The 24269-nt window shown below is 39.6% G+C and overlaps 1 protein-coding gene across 3 annotated transcripts in view; it reads right to left on the reverse strand.

The window, feature by feature from the left end:
* Positions 1 to 24269, reverse strand: part of LOC126282224 (DNA repair protein complementing XP-C cells homolog) — a 289038-nt gene that overhangs the window by 29745 nt on the left and 235024 nt on the right. Inside the window, exons 2-3 of one of the 3 annotated variants that reach the window (XM_049981789.1) lie at positions 14107 to 14348; positions 2727 to 2952 (exon numbers count right to left, since the gene is read on the reverse strand). The exons of the other annotated variants lie outside the window; for them this stretch is intronic. Coding sequence (XP_049837746.1) covers positions 2727 to 2952; positions 14107 to 14348 — 468 coding nt within the window. The remainder of the gene's footprint in view (positions 1 to 2726; positions 2953 to 14106; positions 14349 to 24269) is intronic. 3 annotated transcript variants of the gene reach the window in all.

A 24269-nucleotide genomic window follows, 5' to 3' on the forward strand; every position in this document is an offset into this window, starting at 1 on the left:
CCAGTCTTCATCCCTATGTGGGTCACCCAGCCTCATCTGTAACTAGCCTGATGCCACTGGAGCTTAAATGGGCACCCATCCAGATGGGGCCTTCTTCAGGCTGCCATAGGGCAACTTCTGGATGTCTCCGGGACTTTGTTTCACAATTCATGCCTTGATGCATCACACACAGAGCCCCACTGCAAGCTGTAGGCTGACCATCCAACTCAAATTCTGCTGTGGGTGGGATGCCAAATGCCCCTCTGGACACTGACACTGCACCGCTGCTGTAGCCACCTTCCTGCCTGGCACCCTCCACTGGCCACTGCCAAGTGTTCTCCTGAGGCAAGCTCCATCACCCAGGGTCCCGCACGCCACCGAGGCACCATCTCAGCAGCTGTACAAGCTCTTGCTGAATAATATATAATGTTGATACTTCTGAATTTCTAATACCACGACTTCAAACCATCCTGGAATATTACCCTGCCATTTACAGGGTTGATACCTGTCAGTCCTGGCACCATAGTAATTAAAAGCAGCCTAAAGAGGGCAGCTGTGGATAACAGAAGTGATGCCAGGATGAAGAAGAAATCACTTGGTGGAAAAAAAGAAGGGGAGACACAAGTTGTTCAGAAATTTAATTAACGAGATATGTAGAAAATCCAAACAACAACAGTTCAAGGACAAAAGTCATTAAATATACAAAAAATTGTAACATATATGCAGCACCAAGACAAAACTTTAGGGAGTACAGAACAAGAAAAAAAGAAAATTATAGATGAAAAACTCAACAGGTTAATGGGAGCAGAAAGAAAGGGAAGAAAAAGGAAACAAATTATTGGAAAAGCTTTGTAACTGCCCAGAAGAAACCATTAATATTATGATCAGCACACTTCCCACAGCAAACACATCAACAAATCTATTACTATTATTGTATCAAGATGTGACAAAGGGACATTACAACAAGAGATTGTGTCTTAATTCTGTAATATCATACTCTCAATATACAACTATATTTGGACAGAGATCACATGACATTGGATCAGAATGAGCTTCACAAACAATGAGATAATCTGCTCACCTGCTACACTGCTAGCAATTTCCACGAATTCCCTAGAACTGTCTTACATCATATTCCCACTGCTCCCAATAATAGACAGAAAGTATAATTGCAGCAACCCAAATAGCAGCTAATTTTCCTGAACAGCAAGCCAATCTCATTTTTTTTATACAGTTACTGTCTTTTGTGACAAACACAGTGCTATCAATATATCACCAAATTTTCCTTGTCAGTAACACTGCTTATTCGGGAAGAAAATATAATATCCTCAGCATATTTTTTATACAACTTCCACCTCTTGTCCCCACTAAGTTTTCATTTTTTAAAAGTATATATATATATTAAAAACAAAGATTCCAAGACTTACCAAGCGGGAAAACGCCAGCAGACAGGCACAAGAACAAAACACACACACAGAATTACTAGCTTTCGCAACCGATGGTTGCTTCTTCAGGAAGGAGAGGGAAAGACGAAAGGATGTGGGTTTTAAGGGAGAGGGTAAGGAGTCATTCCAATCCCGGGAGCGGAAAGACTTCCCTTAGAGGGAAAAAAAAGACAGGTGTACACTCGCGCGCGCACACACACACACACACACACACACGCACACATATCCATCCGCACATACACAGACACAAGCAGGCATATTTAGGCAAAGAGTAAGGGCAGAGATGTCAGTCGAGGCGGAAGTACAGAGGCAAAGAAGTTGTTGAAAGACAGGTGAAGTATGAGCAGCGACAACTTGAAATTAGCGGAGGTTGAGGCCTGGCGGATATCGAGAAGAGAGGATATACTGAAGGGCGAGTTCCCATCTCCGAAGTTCGGATAGGTTGGTGTTGGTGGGAAGTATCCAGATAACTCGGATGGTGTAACACTGTGCCAAGATGTGCTAGCCGTGCACCAAGGCATGTTTAGCCACAGGGTGATCCTCATTACCAACAAACACTGTCTGCCTGTGTCCATTCATGCGAATAGACAGTTTGTTGCTGGTCATTCCCACATAGAAAGCATCACAGTGCAGGCAGGTCAGTTGGTAAATCACGTGGGTGCTTTCACACGTGGCTCTCCCTTTGATATCCTCTCTTCTCGATATCCGCCAGGCCTCAACCTCCGCTAATTTCAAGTTGCCGCCGCTCATACTTCACCTGTCTTTCAACAACTTCTTTGCCTCTGTACTTCCGCCTCGACTGACATCTCTGCCCTTACTTTTTGCCTAAATATGTCTGCTTGTGTCTGTGTATGTGCGGATGGATATGTGTGCCTGTGTGTGTGTGCGCGCGCGCGAGTGTACACCTGTCCTTTTTTTTCCCCCTAAGGGAAGTCTTTCCGCTCCCGGGATTGGAATGACTCCTTACCCTCTCCCTTAAAACCCACATCCTTTCGTCTTTCCCTCTCCTTCCTGAAGAAGCAACCATCGGTTGCGAAAGCTAGTAATTCTGTGTGTGTGTTTTGTTCTTGTGCCTGTCTGCCGGCGTTTTCCCGCTTAATTATCATTTCAAGAATACTAGTCTTTGCTGCAACTTCTGAAAATGTCGCAGACTGATGCATTTAAACAAAGGGGTGGTCATGCAGATCTAATTCCTTCGTTTATTCTTTTACTATTTTATAAGAAAAACCAAATCTTACTTTATGACAAAAATATTAATATGATTAAATGTCAAATTATGATAGATAAATTCAAAGTTCTTACACGGTCCCACTTTGGACGTGCTTTTACTATCTTGTATGGTGTTTCTCCGAGCCTGACTACTTTTGCCTCTTTCAGCCATATTTCCCTGGAGTGCAATGTGTGGACACATTCCCTAGCGTAAACAGGGTGACCACGAACAAAGCCAAGTGTAGGTGCATCTGGAGGATATATGGCTTGGAACTTAAGCAGGTCCTTCTTCAAAACATAGAGAGGATGGTTTTTATACCTGGAACAAGAATTTTAAAAAAAATTATTGCTGCCAATGAGACCATTTGTTATGTATTCCCACCATATATATTACTAACACACACACACACACACACACACACACACACACACACACACACACACTGAAAATGACAATGTTTTCAGTTCAAATGAAAGAAATTTTTTTTTAGAGCTACAGGAGACAAAGTGATCACACCTGTGGAGAATAAAATTATACACAATGTTGTAAATGTTTAGAAAGAAAATCTGCCTAATTTGAAGTGTGAATGTTGTGGAAAACTCTTGTACAATGTAAATATTTAGAATTACAGGAGACCACACACCAATAAGCCGAAGCATTGAATTGCTGATAGGCGCACACAAAAGAAGGAAAATTTGCTAGCTTTTAGAGTGTTAGGTGAGTGGTTAGCAGCTCGGAGGGAGGCCAGTTTTCAGACTAGGAACACAGGGGTGGGGAGCGCGGGGGGGGGGGGTGGGGGGGGGGGGGGAGGAGGGCGGTAGTATCAGGTACATGGGCTTACAAATTTGCAGCTGCCGGTGGGAAGCAACACCTGAGGATGATGTGGGGATGTGAATTAGGAGGGAGTGATAGGATGGAGGAAGGAAAAACTGTTGGTGGAGGGTCCAAGGGTAGTGGGTTACCTGAAACTGAGACCAGAATAATTGCAGGAGCAAAGGAGAAGAGGATCCAGATGGCTTGTGCTGTGAAGCAGCGATTGAAACTGAGCATGTTGTGCTCATCTGCATGTTGTACTACCAGGTGTCATTCATCCTTGTGGACAGCTGGTTGGTAGTCATGCCAAAATAAAAGGCTCTGCAATGTATGCAGCAGAGTTGGTATATAACATGCCTGCTTTCACTGAGCTTCTTGTAGGGTACAATAAGCCTGTGACAGGACTAAAGTAAGAGGTGTTGTGTAGGTGGATTGGATAGGTACTGCATCTTGGTCACCACAGGGATCATATCCCTATGGCAAGGAGTTAGGAGTGCAAGTGGCATGGGGATGGGGATGGGGTAGGATGTTGTGTAGGTCAGCTGGCTCATTTCAGGACAGGTGTGAGAGAATCAAATTTGTGACGAAGGGTACAATTCAGTTGTTACGAGTACAGAGAGATACTGGTGACAGGAGGTAGGGTTCCTTTTAGCTGATTCTTGCAGGGTGGTGGGAAGATTGGGGTTGTGTGAGGATGTGGCATGGGAAATCTGTTTGTGGATCAGGTTACCTGTCTGTGAAGACCTTTGTCAGGCCTTCTGCATACTGAGCAAGGTAGTTCTCATCACTGTACACTGGCGGCTAGGCTGTAGGGGAGCAATTTTTTTGGTGTGAAGTGGATGACGGCTGTCAAAATACAGGAACTGTTTGCTACTTAGTTTAATGTGGATGTAAATGTGAGAAGAGCCATCTGTAAGATGAAGGTCAGCATCTAGGAAGGTGGCATGTTGGGTGGAGGAGACCAGGTGAAACAGATGGGAGAAAAGGTGTTGAGGTTTTGAATTAATGTGGATAGGGTGTTTAAACCCTGAGTTCAGATCATGAAGATATCATCAATGTACTAAACCATACTAGTGGTTGGAAGTTTTGGGAGGCTAGGAGGGCTTCCTCTAGATGGCCTATGGCGTAAGAGGGTGCCATGCAGGTAGCCTGGGCTGTGCCACTGGTTTATTTGTAAACCTTCCCTTCAAAGGAAAAGTATTCATGGGTCAAGATATGGTTGGTAGGATGTATAGGAATGAGGTGGTGGGTTTGGAGTCTTGAGCACGTAGGGAGAGGTAGTGTTTGATAGAACCAAGGCCATGGGCATGAGAGACTTTGGTATATATTGAGATGTCATCAACAGTAGCAAGTAGAGATCCAAGAGGTAAATGTGCAGATGCGGTAGAAAGTCAGTGAAGGAAGTGCATGCATACTGTGTGTGTGTAGCTTATCACAGGGTAACTCCAAAAGAAACAAGTTTTCAGTATTTCGTGTGCGTCTATTGACAAATCAATGCTTCTGCTTTTTGTTGAGTGCTTTCCTTTGATCTTAAAAGTAATTTGTAGTATGACAAGTTATGGAAACTTTCACACTGCTATACTTTCCATGTAAGCTAATACAGATAAGTGGTAGTGATTTAATATGTATGTAAAAGAATTTTTCTGAGCTTAAATGATTCTCCAGAATGAGATTTTCACTCTGCAGCAGAGTGTGCGCTGATATGAAACTTCCTGGCAGATTAAAACTGTGTGCCCGACCGAGACTCGAACTCGAGACCTTTGCCTATTTGCGGCAAAGCTGTGAGTACCGGGCGTGAGTCGTGCTTCGGTAGCTCAGATGGTAGAGCACTTGCCCACGAATAGGCAAAGGTCCCGAGTTTGAGTCTCGGTTGGGCACACAGTTTTAATCTGCCAGGAAGTTTTAAATGATTCTATTTTCATAATAAGATATTGTATATTCCATAAATGTTTTTGCTTTTCCGTTCTGTGTCAAGACCGCGAGCAGCACAGCATGTCGACAGCAGAATCTGTTGCAGTGGGCTAAAATGCTAAGCTACATTTTAGTTAACAGCCAGAGTGTGCAAGAAGACCACCTGTTTATTGTTGCCTGGCTCTGATGCCATTATGAATGACAATAATACACTGTACTTTAAAAAAGGAAATAAAATGTGCACCCGTAATGTAACAGATTGTAATCATCACTTGTGTTTGAATCTGTATGAAGAACACACACAATGAAATTACATGTCATTATATATAACATTCATATTGGTGATACAAATAAATTATACTGTATGGAGAATTATATCATATGAAAATGAAATTACTTTTACCTACCGAATGCTACAATTGCCAAATTGAGATAATTTTGCATCTAAAATTTGTTCGTAAATGATTAGTTGTACAAATTTAAAACATTATCACATTACATACCTTAAGTCGAAATATGAGTGCTTTGAAATTGTGGCAACTGCGGAGATTTTTGACAGAAATGTTTGGTTTTGCAAAAACTTCAACAGTTTTTTTCCCCTGAAAATATATTTGAGTGTTTTCTTATTTTGTACCTATTTCAGATTTCAATAAATGATTATTTCTGTTGAGATGATGCAACATTGTATCTCCACAAAATAGAGTGTTTCTTTTATTTAAAATGTTCCTCAACATTACTTTCCATTTCCTAACCAATCTGATAATTTCAAAATCCGCAGAATAAGATTTCAACCTATCATTGGCTGTGTGACCAATATCTGATAAAATCTAACTATTCACACACTAGGGAGGAATTTCAATATGGTCATAATCTGTTGAAGGAGTTCAATTTCTGGTTGCTATAATGCAGTTACCCCCCATGAACCATGGACCTTGCCAACGGTGGGGAAGCTTGTGTGCCTCAGTGATACAGATAGCCGTACCGTAGGTGCAACCACAACGGAGGGGTACCTGTGAGAGGCCAGACAAACGTGTGGTTCCTGAAGAGGGGCAGCAGCCTTTTCAGTAGTTACAGGGGCAACAATCTGGATCATTGACTGATCTGGCCTTGTAACATTAACCAAAACAGCCTTGCTGTGCTGGTACTGCGAACGGCTGAAACCGAGGGGAAACTACAGCTGTAATTTTTCCCGAGGGCATGCAGCTTTACTGTATGATTAAATGATGATGGCATCCTCTTGGGTAAAATATTCCGGAGGTAAAATAGTCCCCCATTCGGATCTCCAGGTGGGGACTACTCAAGAGGATGATGATGTTATCAGGAGAAAGAAAACTGGCATCCTAAGAATCGGAGCATGGAATGTCAGATCCCTTAATCGGGCAGGTAGATTAGAAAATTTAAAAAGGGAAATGGATAGGTTAACGTTAGATATAGTGGGAATCAGTGAAGTTTGGTGGCAGGAGAAACAAGACTTCTGGTCAGGTGACTACAGGGTTATAAACACAAAATCAAATAGGGGTAGTGCAGGAGTAGGTTTAATAATGAATAGAAAAATAGGAATGCGGGTAAGCTACTACAAACAGCATAGTGAACGCATTATTGTGGCCAAGATAGACACAAAGCCCACACCTGCTACAGTAGTACAAGTTTATATGCCAACTAGCTCTGCAGATGACGAAGAAATTGAAGAAATGTACGATGAAATAAAAGAAATTATTCAGATAGTGAAGGGTGATGAAAATTTAATAGTCATGGGTGACTGGAATTCGGTAGTAGGAAAAGGCAGAGAAGAAAACGTAGTAGGTGAATATGGATTGGGGAAAAGAAATGAAAGAGGAAGCCACCTGGTAGAATTTTGCACAGAGCATAACTTAATCATAGCTAACACTTGGTTCAAGAATCATAAAAGAAGTCTGTATACATGGAAGAAGCCTGGAGATACTGACAGGTTTCAGATAGATTATATAACGGTAAGACAGATTTAGGAACCAGGTTATAAATTGTAAGACACTTCCAGGGACAGATGTGGACTCTGACCCCAATCTATTGGTTATGACCTGTAGCTTAAAACTGAAGAAACTGAAAAAGGAGGGAATTTAAGGAGATGGGACCTGAGTAAACTCACTAAACCAGAGGTTGTACAGAGTTTCAGGGAGAGCATAAGGGAACAATTGACAGGAATGGGGGAACGAAATACAGTAGAAGAAGAGTGGGTAGTTTTGCGGTATGAAGTAGTGAAGGCAGCAGAGGATCAAGTAGGTAAGAAAACGAGGACTAGTAGAAATCCTTGGGTAACACAAGAAATATTGAATTTAATTGATGAAAGGAGAAAATATAAAAATGCAGTAAATGAAGCAGACAAAAAGGAATACAAATGTCTCAAAAATAAGATCGATGGGTAGTGCAAAATGGCTAAGCAGGGATGGCTAGAGGACAAATGTAAGGATGTAGAGGCTTATCTCACTAGGGGTAAGATAGATACTGCCTACAGGAAAATTAAAGAGACCTTTGGAGATAAGAGAACCACTTGTATAAACATCAAGAGCTCAGATGAAAACCCAGTTCTAAGCAAAGAAGGGAAAGCAGAAAGGTGGAAGGAGTATATAGAGGGTCTATACAAGGGCGATGCACTTGAGGACAATATTATGGAAATGGAAGAGGATGTAGACGAAGATGAAATGGGAGATACGATACTGCGAGAAGAGTTTGACAGAACACTGAAAGACCTGAGTCGAAACAAGGCCTCGGGAGTAGACAACATTCCATTGGAACTACTGACAGCCTTGGGAGAGCCAGTCGTGACAAAACTCTACTATCTGGTGAGCAACATGTATGACACAAGCGAAATTCCCTCAGACTTCAAGAAGAATATAATAATTCCAATCTCAAAGAAAGCAGGTGTTGACAGATGTGAAAATTACCGAACTATCAGTTTAATAAGTCACAGCTGCAAAATACTAATACAAATTCTTTACAGACGAATGGAAAAATTAGTAGCAGCCGACCTTGGGGAAGATCAGTTTGGATTCCGTAGAAATGTTGGAACACCTGAGGCAATACTGACCCTACGACTTATCTTAGAAGCTAGATTAAGGAAGGGCAAACCTACGTTTCTAGCATTTGTAGACTTAGAGAAAGTTTTGACAACGTTGACTGGAATACTCTCTTTCAAATTCTGAAGGTGGCAGGCGGTAAAATACAGGGAGCGAAAGGCTATGTACAATTTGTACAGAAACCAGATGGCAATCATAAGAGTCGAGGGACATGAAAGGGAAGCAGTGGTTGGGAAGGGAGTGAGACAGGGTTGTAGTCTCTCCCCAATGTTATTCAATCTGTGTATTGAGCAAGCAGTGAAGGAAACAAAAGAAAAATTCGGAATCGGTATTAAATTCCATGGAGAAGAAATAAAAACATTGATGTTTGCCGATGACATTGTAATTCTGTCAGAGAGAGCAAAGGACTTGGAAGAGCAGTTGAACGGAATGGACAGTGTGTTGAAAGGAGGATATAATATGAACATCAACAAAAGCAAAACAAGGATAATGGAATGTAGTCAAATTAAGTCGAGTGATGCTAAGGGAATTAGATTAGGAAATGACACACTTAAAGTAGTAAAGGAGTTTTGTGATTTGGGGAGCAAAATAACTGATGATGGTCGAAGCAGAGAGGATATAAAATGTAGACTGGCAATGGCAAGGAAAGCGTTTCTGAAGAAGAGAAATTTGTTAACATCGAGCATATATTTAAGTGTCAGGAAGTCATTTCTGAAAGTATTTGTATGGAGTGTATCCATGTATGGAAGTGAAACATGGACGATTAATAGTTTGGACAAGAAGAGAATAGAAGTGTTCGAAATGTGGTGCTACAGAAGAATGCTGAAGATTAGATGGGTGGATCACTTAACTAATGAGGAAGTATTGAATAGGATTGGGGAGAAGAGAAGTTTGTGGCACAACCTGACCCGAAGAAGGGATCAGTTGGTAGGACATGTTCTGAGGCATCAAGGGATCACCAATTTAGTATTGGAGGGCAGTGTGGAGGGTAAAAATGGTATAGGGAGACCAAAAGATGAATACACAAAGGAGATTCAGAAGGATGTAGGTTGCAGTAGGTACTGGGAGATGAAGAAGCTTGCACAGGATAGAGTAGCATGGCGAGCTGCATCAAACCAGTCTCAGGACTGAAGACCACAACAACAACATAACGCAGTTTGCAGACATTGTAAACTAGCTGTCAGCCACAAGTGTAAAGAATCTAGAATTATGACTGCCAGAGGGGACATGTGTAGTGTGGGGATACAAGTCCCACCTCTCTCTTGCAAGGCAGCCAGCCAGCATCTGTGTTCTGTTTCTACCAAAACAGAACTGACACAGGGTCTCAGTGATTACTCGCCCCTTCTGGGATTGTGAGGTTTGTAATCAAGCTCAAAGCTGGACCAGGATTAGTAATTTCACTCATTTAAAAACATGAAAATAAAACAAGCATTCTGTAATGGCTACCGCCCAATTACATGGCGAGGTTGGCACTGTCATAAACGAGGTACTGTATTTACTCGAATCGAAGCCGCACCTGAAAAATGAGACTCAAAATCAAGAAAAAGAAAAAAAAAATTCCCGAATCTAAGCCGCACCTGAAATTTGAGACGCGAAATTGAAGGGAAGAGAAAAATTTAAGGCCGCACCTCCAAAACGAAACAAAGCTGGTTCATTGTAATATGAGACACAATTTAAGTCGAATGAATGACGATTCAGCTACAGTAGTTTGGTTCGAGTCTTAAGCTTAGCAGTTAAGCTCTACCAGGTAGCTATTGCTATGTGTCAGGAGCTCCATCCGTATTTATATGGGTTCCCTTCCTTTTTCACATGCTTCATCTGGTTTGAATCGATTGCTTATTTTTCTTTGATATGTGCCGTTCTCTTTGTTATGGGTGTTTACCTTACTCTAGCTGAAAATGCATTATTGTACTTTGTCATGCATTGTTTGTTGCATTCTGAAGATGTGTGTTTACGGCTTGTCACCGCTCGTGGCATGGCTTGCTTTTGTGCGCCCTATCGCTGCTTACAATTAAAAAAAAGAGAGGAATTGTCGCATTAGCGAAACAATGGCAAGATACTGCTTTTGTTGTTCCTTACACCGCTGATTTCTTTGATAACGATCAACAGTAACCAAATTATAGACTGCGTATGATAGAAGATGTTCTGAACGACAGTTTAGCTAAAATTTTTCTCCGTTTGAAAATCTTTGCAGACGCCTCTTTTGTACATTACATTCTGCACAGAAATTAAGAATCATCTTAGATTTAAAAATCTAGTCAATTGCCGTGCTTCATTTCTGACAGTATCACTATTAGGCATAAGAATAATACGAATATAAACATGACATGATATGTATATTCTTCCGCGTTTGCTGTTGTCTCACACTACTTTCGTAGTTTATTAGGCACACAGGATTTTAATGAGATAGCAGCAAACACGAAAGAATTCATGGCAAAACGTTTATATTCGTATTATTCTTATGGTGAAGAGAAACTGCATGTGATTCAGAATTCATAAAAGTTCCTATTAGCAATCATCTCTTTTCACAGGGAGGAAAAAATCCAGAACGTAGAGTTAGCCATATTGACAAAATCCCAAACAGTCTTGCAGGTCGGATTTTCGTAGTACATTGAAATGCTGCTACATTCGAAGATGAACAATACAGAATTTGTATTTACTTTGTTGGATAATGTATGAAAATGCAGTGGTCAAAACTCGGGGCGGTGAAAAAAGCTCGCCTTCCACTTTTTTTTTTAATTTTTTTACTGACGCAGAGGTTTTGGCGCCAGTATTTATCTTTATGCCTGCAAAGCATGCCTGTGTAGCACTACGTATTTTCGACGGCAGAAGTTAGTTGCGGCGGCACCTACCAACATTTTTCAGAACTTCCGCTTACTTTGCACTCTATTCTAAGCCACAGGCGGGTTTTTGGATTACAAAAACTGGAAAAAAAGTGGGGCTTAGATTCTAGTAAATACGGTAGTTTTGCAGACCATTCTACAATCAATAATTAGCATGGAACTGGAAGATACATTGTCATGTTTGTGTGTTTTTTGTTTTGCAGACATGATCATGCCCACATTATCTTTCTAATTAGGGCTTTGCCAGACGGTGTGTAATATAAATAACAAAAAATTGGTTACATTTTTTATACTTATAAGCAGAAAACAATGCTCTTTCAATCTATCACTCATAATAATTCATCTGAATACAATTTTCTATGAAATACCATTTGCTAGATAATTTTGCAATTTTTCATTTTGAGGCAGAATTCTCATTTATTGCAAAAGTGAAGTTTTCAGGTCCCTAACCATAGGGCAATCAAAAAATTTGTGAAGGCAGCTATAATTTACAGGTGAAACAAACCTGCATATAAAAAGAAAACATTTCTCTTTATTCAAAAATTAAAGGATTAATGTGGCTCACACTAGGGCGGAAAAAGATCATTCCAAGCATGGTCAAATTAGCAAACTAAGTCTTGGGAACCCTATCATAAAAGCCCAATTTGTAAAAGCAAATGTTGCTGGTAAGCTTGATTCTCATACAACTTGATACTTTTTTTCTCCATATGAGAGAATTCCTGATGTAACAGCTAAAAGCATACCAAGAACTTGGAGAATTCACCGTTCTGAAAGTGGCTCACTGTGTGGGCCCCTATTCTAAAATTACATGGTAAATGTGTTCTGGACTTGGATAATTGAACAAGAAACCCAACAGCATAGAATACTTTTCATTGAAAATAATGAATTTCACACGATTTTATGCTTGCCTCAGTTCTGTTCGGAGGCTGGTACAGAACTTATTGCATTACCATATTTACTCGAATCTAAGCCGCACCTGAAATTTGAGACTCAAAATTCAAGGGGAGAGAAAAGTTTTAGGCCGCACCTCCAAATCGAAACAAAGTTGGTCCATTGTAATACGAGACACAATTTAGGTCGAATGAATAACGATACAGCTACAGTAGTTTGGTTCGAGTCTTAAGCTTAGCAGTTAAGCTCTACCAGGTAGCCATTGCTATGCGTCAGGCACTCCGTACGTATTTATACGGGTACCCTTCCTCTTTCACGTGCTTCATCTGGTTTGAATTGATTGCTTATTTTTCTTTGATGTGATATGCAGTTCTCTTTGTTATAGGTATTTACGTCACTAAGCAGAAAATGCATTACTGTACTGTGTCATGCACTGTCTGTCGCATTCTGATAATGAGTGTTTACGACCTGCCGCCGCACGCGGTATGGCTTGCTTTTGTGCGCGCTACCGCTGCTTACAATTAAAAAGAGAGAGAGAGAGAGAGAGAGAGAGAGAGAGAGAGAGAGAGAGAGAGAGAGAGAGCGAACGTCTCATTAGTGTAGTGAAACAAGACTGGTATTTGTTGTTCCTTACACTGCTGATTTCTTTGATAATGATCAACAAAAACCAAATAATAGACTGTGTATGATAGAAGATGTTCTGAACGAGAGTTTAGCGAAAAAGTTTCTCCGTTTGAAAATCTTAGCAGGCGCCTCTTCAGTCATTACATTCTGTACAAAAATTTGAGTCATCTTAGATTTAAAAATCTAGTCAATTGCCGTGCTTCATTTCTGACTGTACCACTATTAGGCATAAGAATAATACGAATATAAACATGACATGATATGTATATTTCTCCGCGTTTGCTGTTGTCTCACTGTTGTTTCGTATTTTATTAGGCAGACAGGATTTAAATGAGATAGCAGCAAACGCGAAACAATACATGGCAAAATTTTTATATTCGTATTATTCTTATGGTGAAGAGAATACTGCATGTGATTCACAATTCATAAAAGATCCTATTAGCAACCATCTCTTCTCACAGGTAGGAAAAAATTCAGAACTTAGAGTTGGCCATATTGACAAACATCCCAAACAGTATTGCAGGTCGGATTTTCGTAGTACATTGAAATGCTGCTACATTCGAAGACGAACAATGCGGAATTTGTATTTACTTTGTTGGATAATGTATGAAAATGCAGTGGTCGAAACTCGGGGCGGAGAAAAAAGCTCATCTTCCACATTTTTTAAAATTTTTTTTTACTGTCGCAGAGGTTTTGGCACCAGTATTTATCCTTATGCCTGCAAAGCTTGCCTGTGTAGCGCTACATATATTCGACGGCAGAAGTTAGTTGTGGTGGCACCTACCAACATTTTTCAGAACTTCCGCTTACATTGCACTCTATTCTAAGCCGCAGGCGGTTTTTCGGATTACAAAAATTGGAAAAAGAAGTGCGGCTTAGATTTGAGTAAATACGGTATTCCTTCACTTAACATACATTTAGGTATCAAAAGTACCATAGAATAATATATGTTGAGCTAACTGTCACTGACTTGTTCATATGAGTGTTAATGACTGGTACACAAGAAAATCTTGCATGTCGAAGACTGATGCTACTGATCCGGCTTAGAACATAATTTTTGGTTTATTTTTTTTATTTTAGGCAGTGCAAACAATTTAAGGTGAAAAGTTGCTCAGGGTGTTCAGTAAAACTCTAAGGGAGATATTTTTAGGCATAGGGCTGCAACATTATAGGAAATACACAAGTCTGATCACAATACTGTCAAAGACTGGTGCATCTGCCTTAGATGGTTCACAAACATGTGATCACAATATTCCCATTTCTTTCATTACTTAACAAATGTCACCACCCTTTTTACATTCTATGACCCAATGTGTAAGACTGTTTCAGAAACTCACTCTGCAAGGCTGGTAGGCAGGGGTCGATCCTGCAGCTGACGGTCCAAGTCTTCATCCTCTTCGTCATCACGAGCTGTCCTTCGGCCCATAAATGGTTTGAGAGACTCCTTCCACCATTCCTCATCAACACGATGCTTACGTGTCACATTATGCCACTGAGAGCAATATCGGCGAGTCACGTCCCTGATGGTACCGTCATCCTGCCATGCCAGTACATAATGCACTGGCTGGCTGGCACGAGACTGAAAATAAATTTATCATTAGTTCACTGTGTTGTATTGGGTAGGTGTGCACATGTAACAAGAACAGTAGTTTGCAATCTGAAGGTAATTACCTCCTAGAGGTTAAATTAAATTTCCTGATAAGTAAAAATGGAAAGGGTTTGATTATGATTTTGCTACGTCATTTAAAAAAAATAATGCTATTGCAACTATTTTGCTGGATTTAAATATTCATTAGATCAGCACCACCAGTTTTAATCATCAGTGTTCCGACATCCACTGTTTAGCAAAGTCTCCTTTACACTTTTCTGTGGATTAGTCAGTGATACGCATCCACATCACTCCTGCATATTTTCTAATGTGATTTATGTACTTTCTATTATGTCACTATCTCACTTTTGTCATATTTCTTGGAATGCAACAAAGATTCCTTGGTCCACCTACCATCCATTCACCTGGCTAGATGTTGCACCATCCTCCAGTTCATTTTAATTGCTGTCATAATTGTATCTCACAGTTCAGTTTGTTTCTGATTTATTTGCTTATTTTCTTGTCTCCTTGTAATTCCCATCAGGCATCTCTTCAATGTTCACCAAGTAACCCTACGAAGTGACTGGTTTCCAATTATCAAGTACATGCCTAGGTCCCATAAGACAATTGGTATAACAAGCTCATTTTGTAGTGTTAAATATCACTTTGGTAAAGTTATGCATGACCCTATGTTTACCTACTACACAAATGACAGTGTCTTATTTAAGCGCTGTAGCAATTTAATAAGTAAAAGTATTTTTGCATATAACAAGTGTACAGAGGGCAATTGCATGTCTTCTAGGTAGGGCAGTGACCACACGATCTCCACGATATTTAGTAACACTGTAGTCTTTGTGTGTACTCTATGCATCAACACCCCAGTTTGGAGTAATTCTGCAAGCCCAAACTAAATGTCCATAGTGTAACATGCAAAACTAATGAGGAATGGGGACACTGATTACTCATTCATGTAACAAACTGTCAAAGTGACACATACAGTTTTATATGATATTTACTATGTAGTCAAGTAGTGTTTAGAAGAAGTTTTTGTATTTTATGGAATAATATACAGAGTTGGTTACAGAAGAAACTATTTGTTTATTTAGACGAGTTCTACATATCTCAAAGCATTTCAATTCGAATGTTATACAAGACTGCAACACCATCTACGAAGTCTAATAATCCTGCATCCTCATTCATACATAAATTATATTGGAGCTTCAGAAGGTTAACAAAACAAGAAATCAATTAAGTCAAATTTGAGGACGTACATACTTAAACGGGGAACATCACATTCTGGTGGCCTACTGACAGAACTCTGAACAATAATTGCTAGGAGTTTAACAATAACAAAGAGAAGAAAGGAAGAAATTAAACAACAGAAATTGAACATTTCAATTCAAGATTGACAATTATCAATGTTGATAATTAACAACAAAGTAAACAGAACATTATGAGGTGCTTTAGGAAATACAAACACGAAAGAAAAAGAATTCAAGAAGTATCTTTGTGATAAATTAAAATTAAACTATCAACAATACATATGGAGCAGAAGATTTTATAAAGTCCATGAGTTGGAAGAATGGTGGCCAACTGCATTCATGTCCCTGTTACGACACAGCAACTAGTTATATCAACATCAGCTGCTCACCAACGTACAGCAACCCTGGTCCACATAGTGCAGTGACCCAGTTTCTTATCAGCATTGTGTGACAGCAAGGTGTGTGTGACCAACTACAGTGAGCTGTTCTAAAACCACGTTGTTTGTTTCAGTCTTTTTGTTAGTGGTGTTTGCTTTGATCTAGTGGATGTTACTTTTGCGTCCTCAAGAAATCTTATAACCATTTTGACTGTGTCGCTAGTAACTAGATTAGAAATAGGGAGGAAATGAATTACAAGTTAATTTTACACGTTCTTCATTATGTAAATGCTAGAATAGAACAATTAGTACAAGACACCTCAGATTTGAAAGTGTAGACAAGAAAAACTATGCAAATGTAAAGTGTGAATTTAATACCATAAATGCAAAAATAGAAGCCCAAGGCGAGGAATTAAAAGTGAGGTAGATGCCTGGAATGTTAGACTGAAAGTAGTTCTTACTGAATTATGAACAATTAGCATGAAAATAAATCGTCAAAACCATATGCTAGATGCATGTAACAAGGAATCCCATCAGGGAGGCACAGAAACAGAATTTCTTCTTGAGCCCAGGTTTATGAATTGAAAATCTCTTCCATGACTGCAGAAAACAGTTTTGGTGAAATGGAGTTGCCTTGTCACACACGCTTTCTTGATCCTGAAAGTTTTTGGTCTCTTTACGTAATCAAATGGAAGCTCAGACTTTTTGTATGTATTCTTTAACAGACTGATGAAGATGGTTTCTATTCCTCAGTTCAAGTATTGACAGCACAGTACACTGCACACAAAGTTGTGCTCAGAGAAATAAGCAACAACTACAACAACTACTCTTCCATATAATCCAATTTGAGCCCATGTTTGTTCATCAATTGAGTTTAAGTCTTTTTCCAGTGTTGTTGATTTTTCTACCAGTGCTGTTCCTCAATATTTTCTTAACAGTACATATTTTTCTTTACAAATACTATGAACATTATTTACAGGCTGTCTTACAGTCTCCCTGTTATTCACGTATCAGCTCGTTTGTTTGTATATTTTTCTCTTTCCGTGAGCCACATGGTATGGAAACTCTGCAGGTTTTATCATTCAGCTCCAATAGCACAAACAATATTTGAACTATAGACAGTAACAACACATTGTATTTGCATTGAAGTAGTTTTAACTCCTTGGAATAGGTACTGATAGAACCAAAGTCAGCGCTGTAAAGACTGACCCTGCTGTGAACATTGACGACCAATCTTTATGCTGTTGAGTATATAACAGTAGTGTCCAAAGACCAGAATGCTGATGAACAATTTTTATGCTATTAAGTATACAATGGAGTAATGTCTAATGACCAATTAAAGCATAACTGCCCTGAACCCAAAAATTGAATTGCATACTTCTTCACTTGGCATGATCCTACAGGATAGCTGCCCTCAGAGTGTGGTGGTTGTGGCGGTGGTGATGATGGTGGGGCAGAGAGTAGGAGATGGGAATGCTGGCTTTCATCGAAATATTTGTAATTCATATTCTGTAAGAAAGAGTCTTCCAGTGAACAAATAATGATAGTTTCAGATTCTCATTTCCATGAACCAAGTTAGGAAGCTGGCCCATCATTAATTTGCTGTCATACTTCACAAGAACTGATCAGCAGATCTTGTCAGCAGGAATGGTGAGGAAAGTCACGAATCTCACAATTATTTCATCACACAGCCCGTCCCTAATCACCTGCTGGGTTAGCTACTTACCAAACATTTAACAGCTATTAATGACAATAAGCCAACAATGTGACTGCCACTTCCTTGCACCATGGGGTACAAGAACAAGTTGTTAATCATAGTCATTTTGACCGTCCACCCGATCTCGGCCAGGCTTCCTGAGTCAGGTTGAATGTAGTGAGTTAGCTACAAGTTGAGTTCTGGTGTATTCCAGTGGTAGTAGTTAACTAGATTCAAAATAAAGTGATACAAGTTCTGCAATTCCCATGGATAAGGGGCTGATTTGCAGTGGTACCAAGAGATCCCATGGAAGTCATTCCCCAAGTGTGTCTGCTTCTTCGAAATTATGTAGTTCTAATAAGGAAAAAGATTCAAATTTAATCGAAATATACTTTTCTTTCACATCTTCCTCTGTTCCTATCAGCAACATTAGTTCTAAATGCAAAATCAAAGTATGTAAATATCTAGGTTTTGAATAATGAGAAACGACCAAATGTTTTCTTTGTCTGGAGATTTTAGCAAATGACAGCTTCAAGCCCATAAAACTAGATGCACCCACAGACAAAACAGCTAGACCATGTAAGTAAACCTCATCTAATTTTTTAAATGTCACGAGCAACAACTAAAAGGAAGTGTCAGTTCCTAAAAAGCTCTGAGAGATCTTTTGTAAAAATCACGTAGTACACGATATACTGGGGATGTTGACTTCTAGAGTTGTACAACCACAAATCTATTAAGTGCTGAATGATGCAGTCAGTGTTGCGAATTTTGTGAAAGCCCAAGCTTTAATCAGTAAGCTACTTTCCATTCTTTGCAAGGAGGTGGGTTCTATTCATGATTTGCTTCTATTGCACATGAAGGTACATTGGTTGTCTTGTGGTAAAGTTTCTCACTGCATTGCGGAACTGAAGAATAAATGCATTATGGTGCTGAAGGATGAATTTCATGTTTTCCAAATGAATGACAGTCTTACACTTTTGGCTCCTTATATATGCTAACTGGCCTATGTTTTGAGAAACTGAATAATTTTAACATATAAACTTGGACAGCTAGAAGCATAACTACAAGATGTTTTCTTATCTGAATGGTTTCGAGGAGGAAAATGAGGTGAATGTAGGTAAAATTAATAAAATTGGCATAGTACATCTTGGAAACATTTGTCAACAATCTGAGGACAAATTTCTAGAACATTCACTTGGGTATGACTGGATCCACAATCCATTTGATACGATCATCACACACCACTTTTCAACAGTAGACCTCTCAAGTGACGGAACACTTTGAAATGAATTTAAATCTAAGTCTCTTGAGTGCAGACTCAGAACAAATATCCCAACTTTGCAAGAACCCTTTGGATCAACTCATAGATGTGAATGAACATTTAAGGCAATGACATTAATCAAGACAAAACACCAATTTTGACTGCAGACGGAAGGGGATCTGTGAGTTGCTATTTCAAAGATCCAACCAGGACTCAATCTGCTTTCTCCATATATTCAGACACAAACAACACACCACATGTGCAAACGTAAAAATACGACTTTTGAACTGTGTGCATTTTTACTCTTGTTTATTTTCCTTTTAGATGATCAGTTTGAAATCAGCAGTTTTTAGATTGGCATGTAAATGTTAAATATTATTCTAGCATTATTTGTATGTCATGATCTTTCAAATATTAAAACTTTCTGACTTTATTAGTACTGTTACAGATGGAAACAAATTTTAACTAACTAATGGATTTGTGAACTAATTTGGGAAAAAAGTAGTGAAATATGCATATGTGCTGAATTCAAATTACTGCACTCGGAGTCATGGTTATTTATATATTAGTTGTAGTTGTCATCTTGCACCATCTTTGAATGATACAAGTAAAATTTATGCTAATTTAAAATAAAAATTTACCTCTTATGTGCTTTAACAACAACAATATTATTATTATTGTTGTTGTTGTTGTTGAAATAACTGATAGTTGCAGTGATTAGATGGAAGTAAACAGATACCATGGGCCAAGTATAAGAAGTGCTGAGAAAGGAAATCAAAATAATGGGGAGAAGGGGGGAAGTTTCAGAAGGGTGCTGGGAAATAGGAAAAGTTTCAGAATCCCTGCTTATAGCAGACAGAATGCAGCTCCTTTCTCTGACTTGGAACTAACCTATCCAACTAGTTAGAGGGAAAACTACAATTCTAGAACATGATGCAACTTGGCATTTTTCAAGTACAAAAAATATTGTGTTGCCTTGTCCTCACTACAGGTGGGTCCTTCTCATTCTGTGATCTAAATGATGTTCCCTTCCTCCTCAACCTTCCCAGACCTGTCCAATTCTCCTCCCTGATGAAAAATCTATTGGTTCTGAAAACAGGAATGGTGTGTGTCTTTTCATTTCGCAGGTGTCTTTCAGCAGTGCTCCACATATTGTTCAGTGAAGGTAACTGCTGCCCAACAATTCTGTCTCATAATTTTTTAAAAAAATTCTAGGATCAATCGAGGACTGAATCAGGCAACTTTGAATGAACTGGAATTTATCTCCCAAATAAAACAAAACAAAATAACTATATAAATATACTATAATTATAAATAAAATGTAATAAAACAAATTAAACCCCAGGTTAGAATACAAACAATATTATGAAAAGGATATGATTGCAACTCACTATAAAGATGACTAGTTGAGTTGCAGACACGGACAATGAAAAGACTAACACATTATAGTTTTCCACCACAGCAAAGAAAACACACACACACACACACACACACACACACACACACAGGCAAGTACAAGCACACATGACTTAACACTGGCTGCTCCAACTGGAATGCGACTGTCACATGAATAGAAAATCTGGAGTGGGGCAGGGAAGGAGGGGGTTTAGTAGGGAACATATGGGAGGAGGAAAGAATGCTGCCTGGCGGGGCATGCAGGGACTAGATGGCAGTCTCGTCAGGCAGCCACGTGCAGCATTTGGAGCTGGGGTGTGGAACACGGAGGTGGGGAGTATGGAGCAAAAAAGGAGAGGAGCGGGGACAGATAGGTGGGTACATTGGCAGAGCATGGCACACAATGAGGGTGGGCGACCTGAAAGGGAGAAGAGGTGATAAGACATAGGGGATGGAAAATAAAGAGTGTGGAGGATGAGGGGACAGTAGGTTACCATAGTTGAAGCGAACATAATTTTGAGAGCAAAGAATGTGTTGTAAGGGTAACTCCTATGTCCGCAGTTCAGAGAAGCTGGTGGTGGAGGGGAGGATACAGATAACCCTAGTTTTGAAGTAGCCACTGAAATCAAGCATTTTATGTTCAGCTGCATGTTGTGCATGGTGGTCAACTTTGTTCTTGGCCACAGTCCAACAGTGGCTGTTCATCCTGGTGGACAGCAAGGCGGTAGTCACACCAATACATAAAGTTCTGCAGTTGCCACAGCAGAGCTGGTATATGACATGGCTGCTTTCCCAAGTGGCCTAGCCTTTGACGGAGTAAGATAAACCTGCAACATGATTGCAATAGGAAGTGCTTGGGGGATGGATTGGGCAGGTCTTGCACCTGGGTCTGCCACAGGGATTGGGAGTGGTTGTGTTGAGGTTGGGTGTGCAACAGGACACCACATTAGGATAGGTGGGAAGGATCTTGGTAGGATGTCCCTTATTTCAGGGCAGGATGAGAGAAACTCAAAGCCATGATGAAGTTTATGGTTCAGTTGCTCCAGTCCAGGTTGTAGGAGGATTTGGGATGTGTGATGATATTGCATGGGAAATCTGTTTGTGGACTAGGTTAGGGGTTTTTGTCTGTCTGTGAAGGCCTTTGTGACGCCTTCAGCATTCTGGGAAAGGGAGTTCTTGTCATTGCGGATAGGCCATCCCCGGACGGGCAGGCTGTATGGGAGGGATTTTCTGGATTTTGCAGAAGTTCCTATTTTATAAGTATAAGCAAATGTGCAAAGTTTTGTAAAAATATGGGATAGAGGGTTACAAATCCTAGAATTATTGCATGTTTTGATGTGGAATTACCCCGTCATCACTTACGGGTTTTCTACCAGCCATCAGCATACTATAAATGTACGAATGCAACACACTGAGTTGTCAGATCTTCATACTAAGTGCTCCCATGTGTCTAGCGAATTCGAACAATGGAGTGGACAGAAAGCAAAATAATGGAAATGCGTCAGACGTCATCCGACATCAAAGCTGTAGAGGAAAATTGCAATGTTGGACACAGTCTGACAAGGGGGGAGAAAGGGTTAAGTAAAATAGATCACAACAGGTGTAGGCCATTTCAACACTCTGTTAAATCTGGGAAATGAAGGAGGAGCAGACACTGGAAGTGACCACCACATAGTTTTGGCAGAGCTAAGACTGAAGACAGTTGCAAATCGAACCAAGATCAATCACAGGAGAAAAAATAGATGTGGTATGATTAAAAGACAAACAAATCAAATAAATATTTCCCCACAAATTACAAAATAAATTTTAAAAAATGTGAATAGTGAAATGGACTGACAAAATAATGAAGAAGCACTTCCAAGAATAAGAGAGGAAACAAAACTAGTGGAAATGACAATGATAAGATCTTGGTTAGGACACAACTTACAAAGAAATTTTCTGCAACAATGAAACTGAACAGAAGAGACAGAGAGCAGGAAGAATAGTTAAGATTTCTGAATGACATTAGAAATAGTTGAAGTCACTAGCAGATTAAAGAAGCACATAGGAAAGTGAAGAGGATCTAGTTGCCACTTGTCTTCAGATATATATAAAAAATAATAATAATTACAGTGGAGACTTCCACAGCAGCAAACGGAGAAAGAATGGATCCTGCAATGGCAATATTAGCAAACGAATCAACATTAAAAAAAAACCTCAATGTGGCAAAGCAGCCAGTGTCCATTCACCAAAGCTCCAGCAGCAAACATATTCCTCAGAGTTCATTTATTTCCATGACACTTTTCAAAGGTTCTCCATGATCAAGTGGATTAACATTTGTTAGTTGTATGGTGTGTGTGTGTGTGTGTGTGTGTGTGTGTGTGGGCACGAGCGCGCAAGGGGAGCACTGTCTAGTGGGAGAAACAAAACAATCTTTCAGACCATGGTTACGGGTTTCTTTTGACAAAAAACTAAACGTATAGCTAACGGTAAAAATAAAATATGTAAAATAGAGTACCTCCAGTTCCCTTCACTACTGTAACACATTACATGTATAATGTCATATTTTGTAAACAAATATGGCGTTGGGAAACTATTAGGTACAAGGATCCCATAACAGAAGAGAAACATTATCACAAAGCACAAAGAATATACATACCAATAACATTATTATGGAATAAATTTTAAAGCATTTTGATCTTTGTTTTGAGGTGTTGAATACATGTGTTGGAATAAATATTTCAGGTGGTATATAAATACGATTTTGTCCAAGTTCATATAGCTTAAACTTCATATTTGTTTATATAATAATGTGAGATGTTGCAATCTTTAAGTGCAATAATTATGTTGGCTACAGTGGTAAAATTGTACACAGATACAAGAAGAGCAGTTGAAAGGAATGGACAGTGTCTTGAAAGGAGGATATAAGATAAACATCAAGAAAAGCAAAACGAGGATAATGGAATGTAGTCGAATTAAGTCAGGTGTTGCTGAGGGAATTAGATTAGGAAATGAGACACTTAAAGTAGTAAAGGAGTTTTGTTATTTCGTGAGCAAAATAACTGATGATGGTCGAAGTAGAGAGGATATAAAATGTAGACTGGCAATGGCAAGGAAAGCGTTTCTGAAGATGAGAAATTTGTTAACATCGAGTATAGATTTAAGTGTCAGGAATTCGTTTATGAAAGTATTTGTATGGAGTGTAGCCATGTATGGAAGTGAAACATAGACGATAAATAGTTTCGACAAGAAGAGAATAAAAGCTTTCGAAATGGGGTGCTACAGAAGAATGCTGAAGATTAGATGGGTAGATCACATAACTAATGAGGAAGTATTGAATAGGATTGGGGAAAAGATACGTTTGTGGCACAACTTGACCAGAAGAAGGGATCGGTTGGTAGGACATGTTCTGAGGCATCAAGGGATCACAAATTTAGCATTGGAGGGCAGCGTGGAGGGTAAAAATCGTAGAGGGAGACCAAGAGATGAATACACCAAGCAGATTCAGAAGGATGTAGGTTGCAGTAGGTACTGGGAGATGAAGAAGCTTGCACAGGATAGAGTAATATGGAGAGCTGCATCAAACCAGTCTCAGGACTGAAGACGACGACAACAACGACAACGACAACGACAACGACAACAACAACAACAACAACAACATGATCTGGGCCTTCTTCCAGTAGAAAGAAAGGCTCGACGCAGAGCGAGAGGAAAATAAAGTGAAAGGGAGAGAGAGGGTGGTAGGACTGATTGGATGAGTGCAAACTTTCCAAAGGAGGGGTTCTTAGGATTATATCTCTTACCTCTAACAACTGCCTAAAAGTTAGGGTAATACATAGGTTAATACTTTAAAATATGCAGATGGATGTAGTTGTGTCATTAGTTGATGTACATATAGTTTCATGCTGACAGGGGTACAAGTTGTTGGTGTGATGATATATT

Source organism: Schistocerca gregaria, chromosome 7 (assembly GCF_023897955.1).
Source record: "Schistocerca gregaria isolate iqSchGreg1 chromosome 7, iqSchGreg1.2, whole genome shotgun sequence".
NCBI classification, from domain to species: domain Eukaryota; kingdom Metazoa; phylum Arthropoda; class Insecta; order Orthoptera; family Acrididae; genus Schistocerca; species Schistocerca gregaria.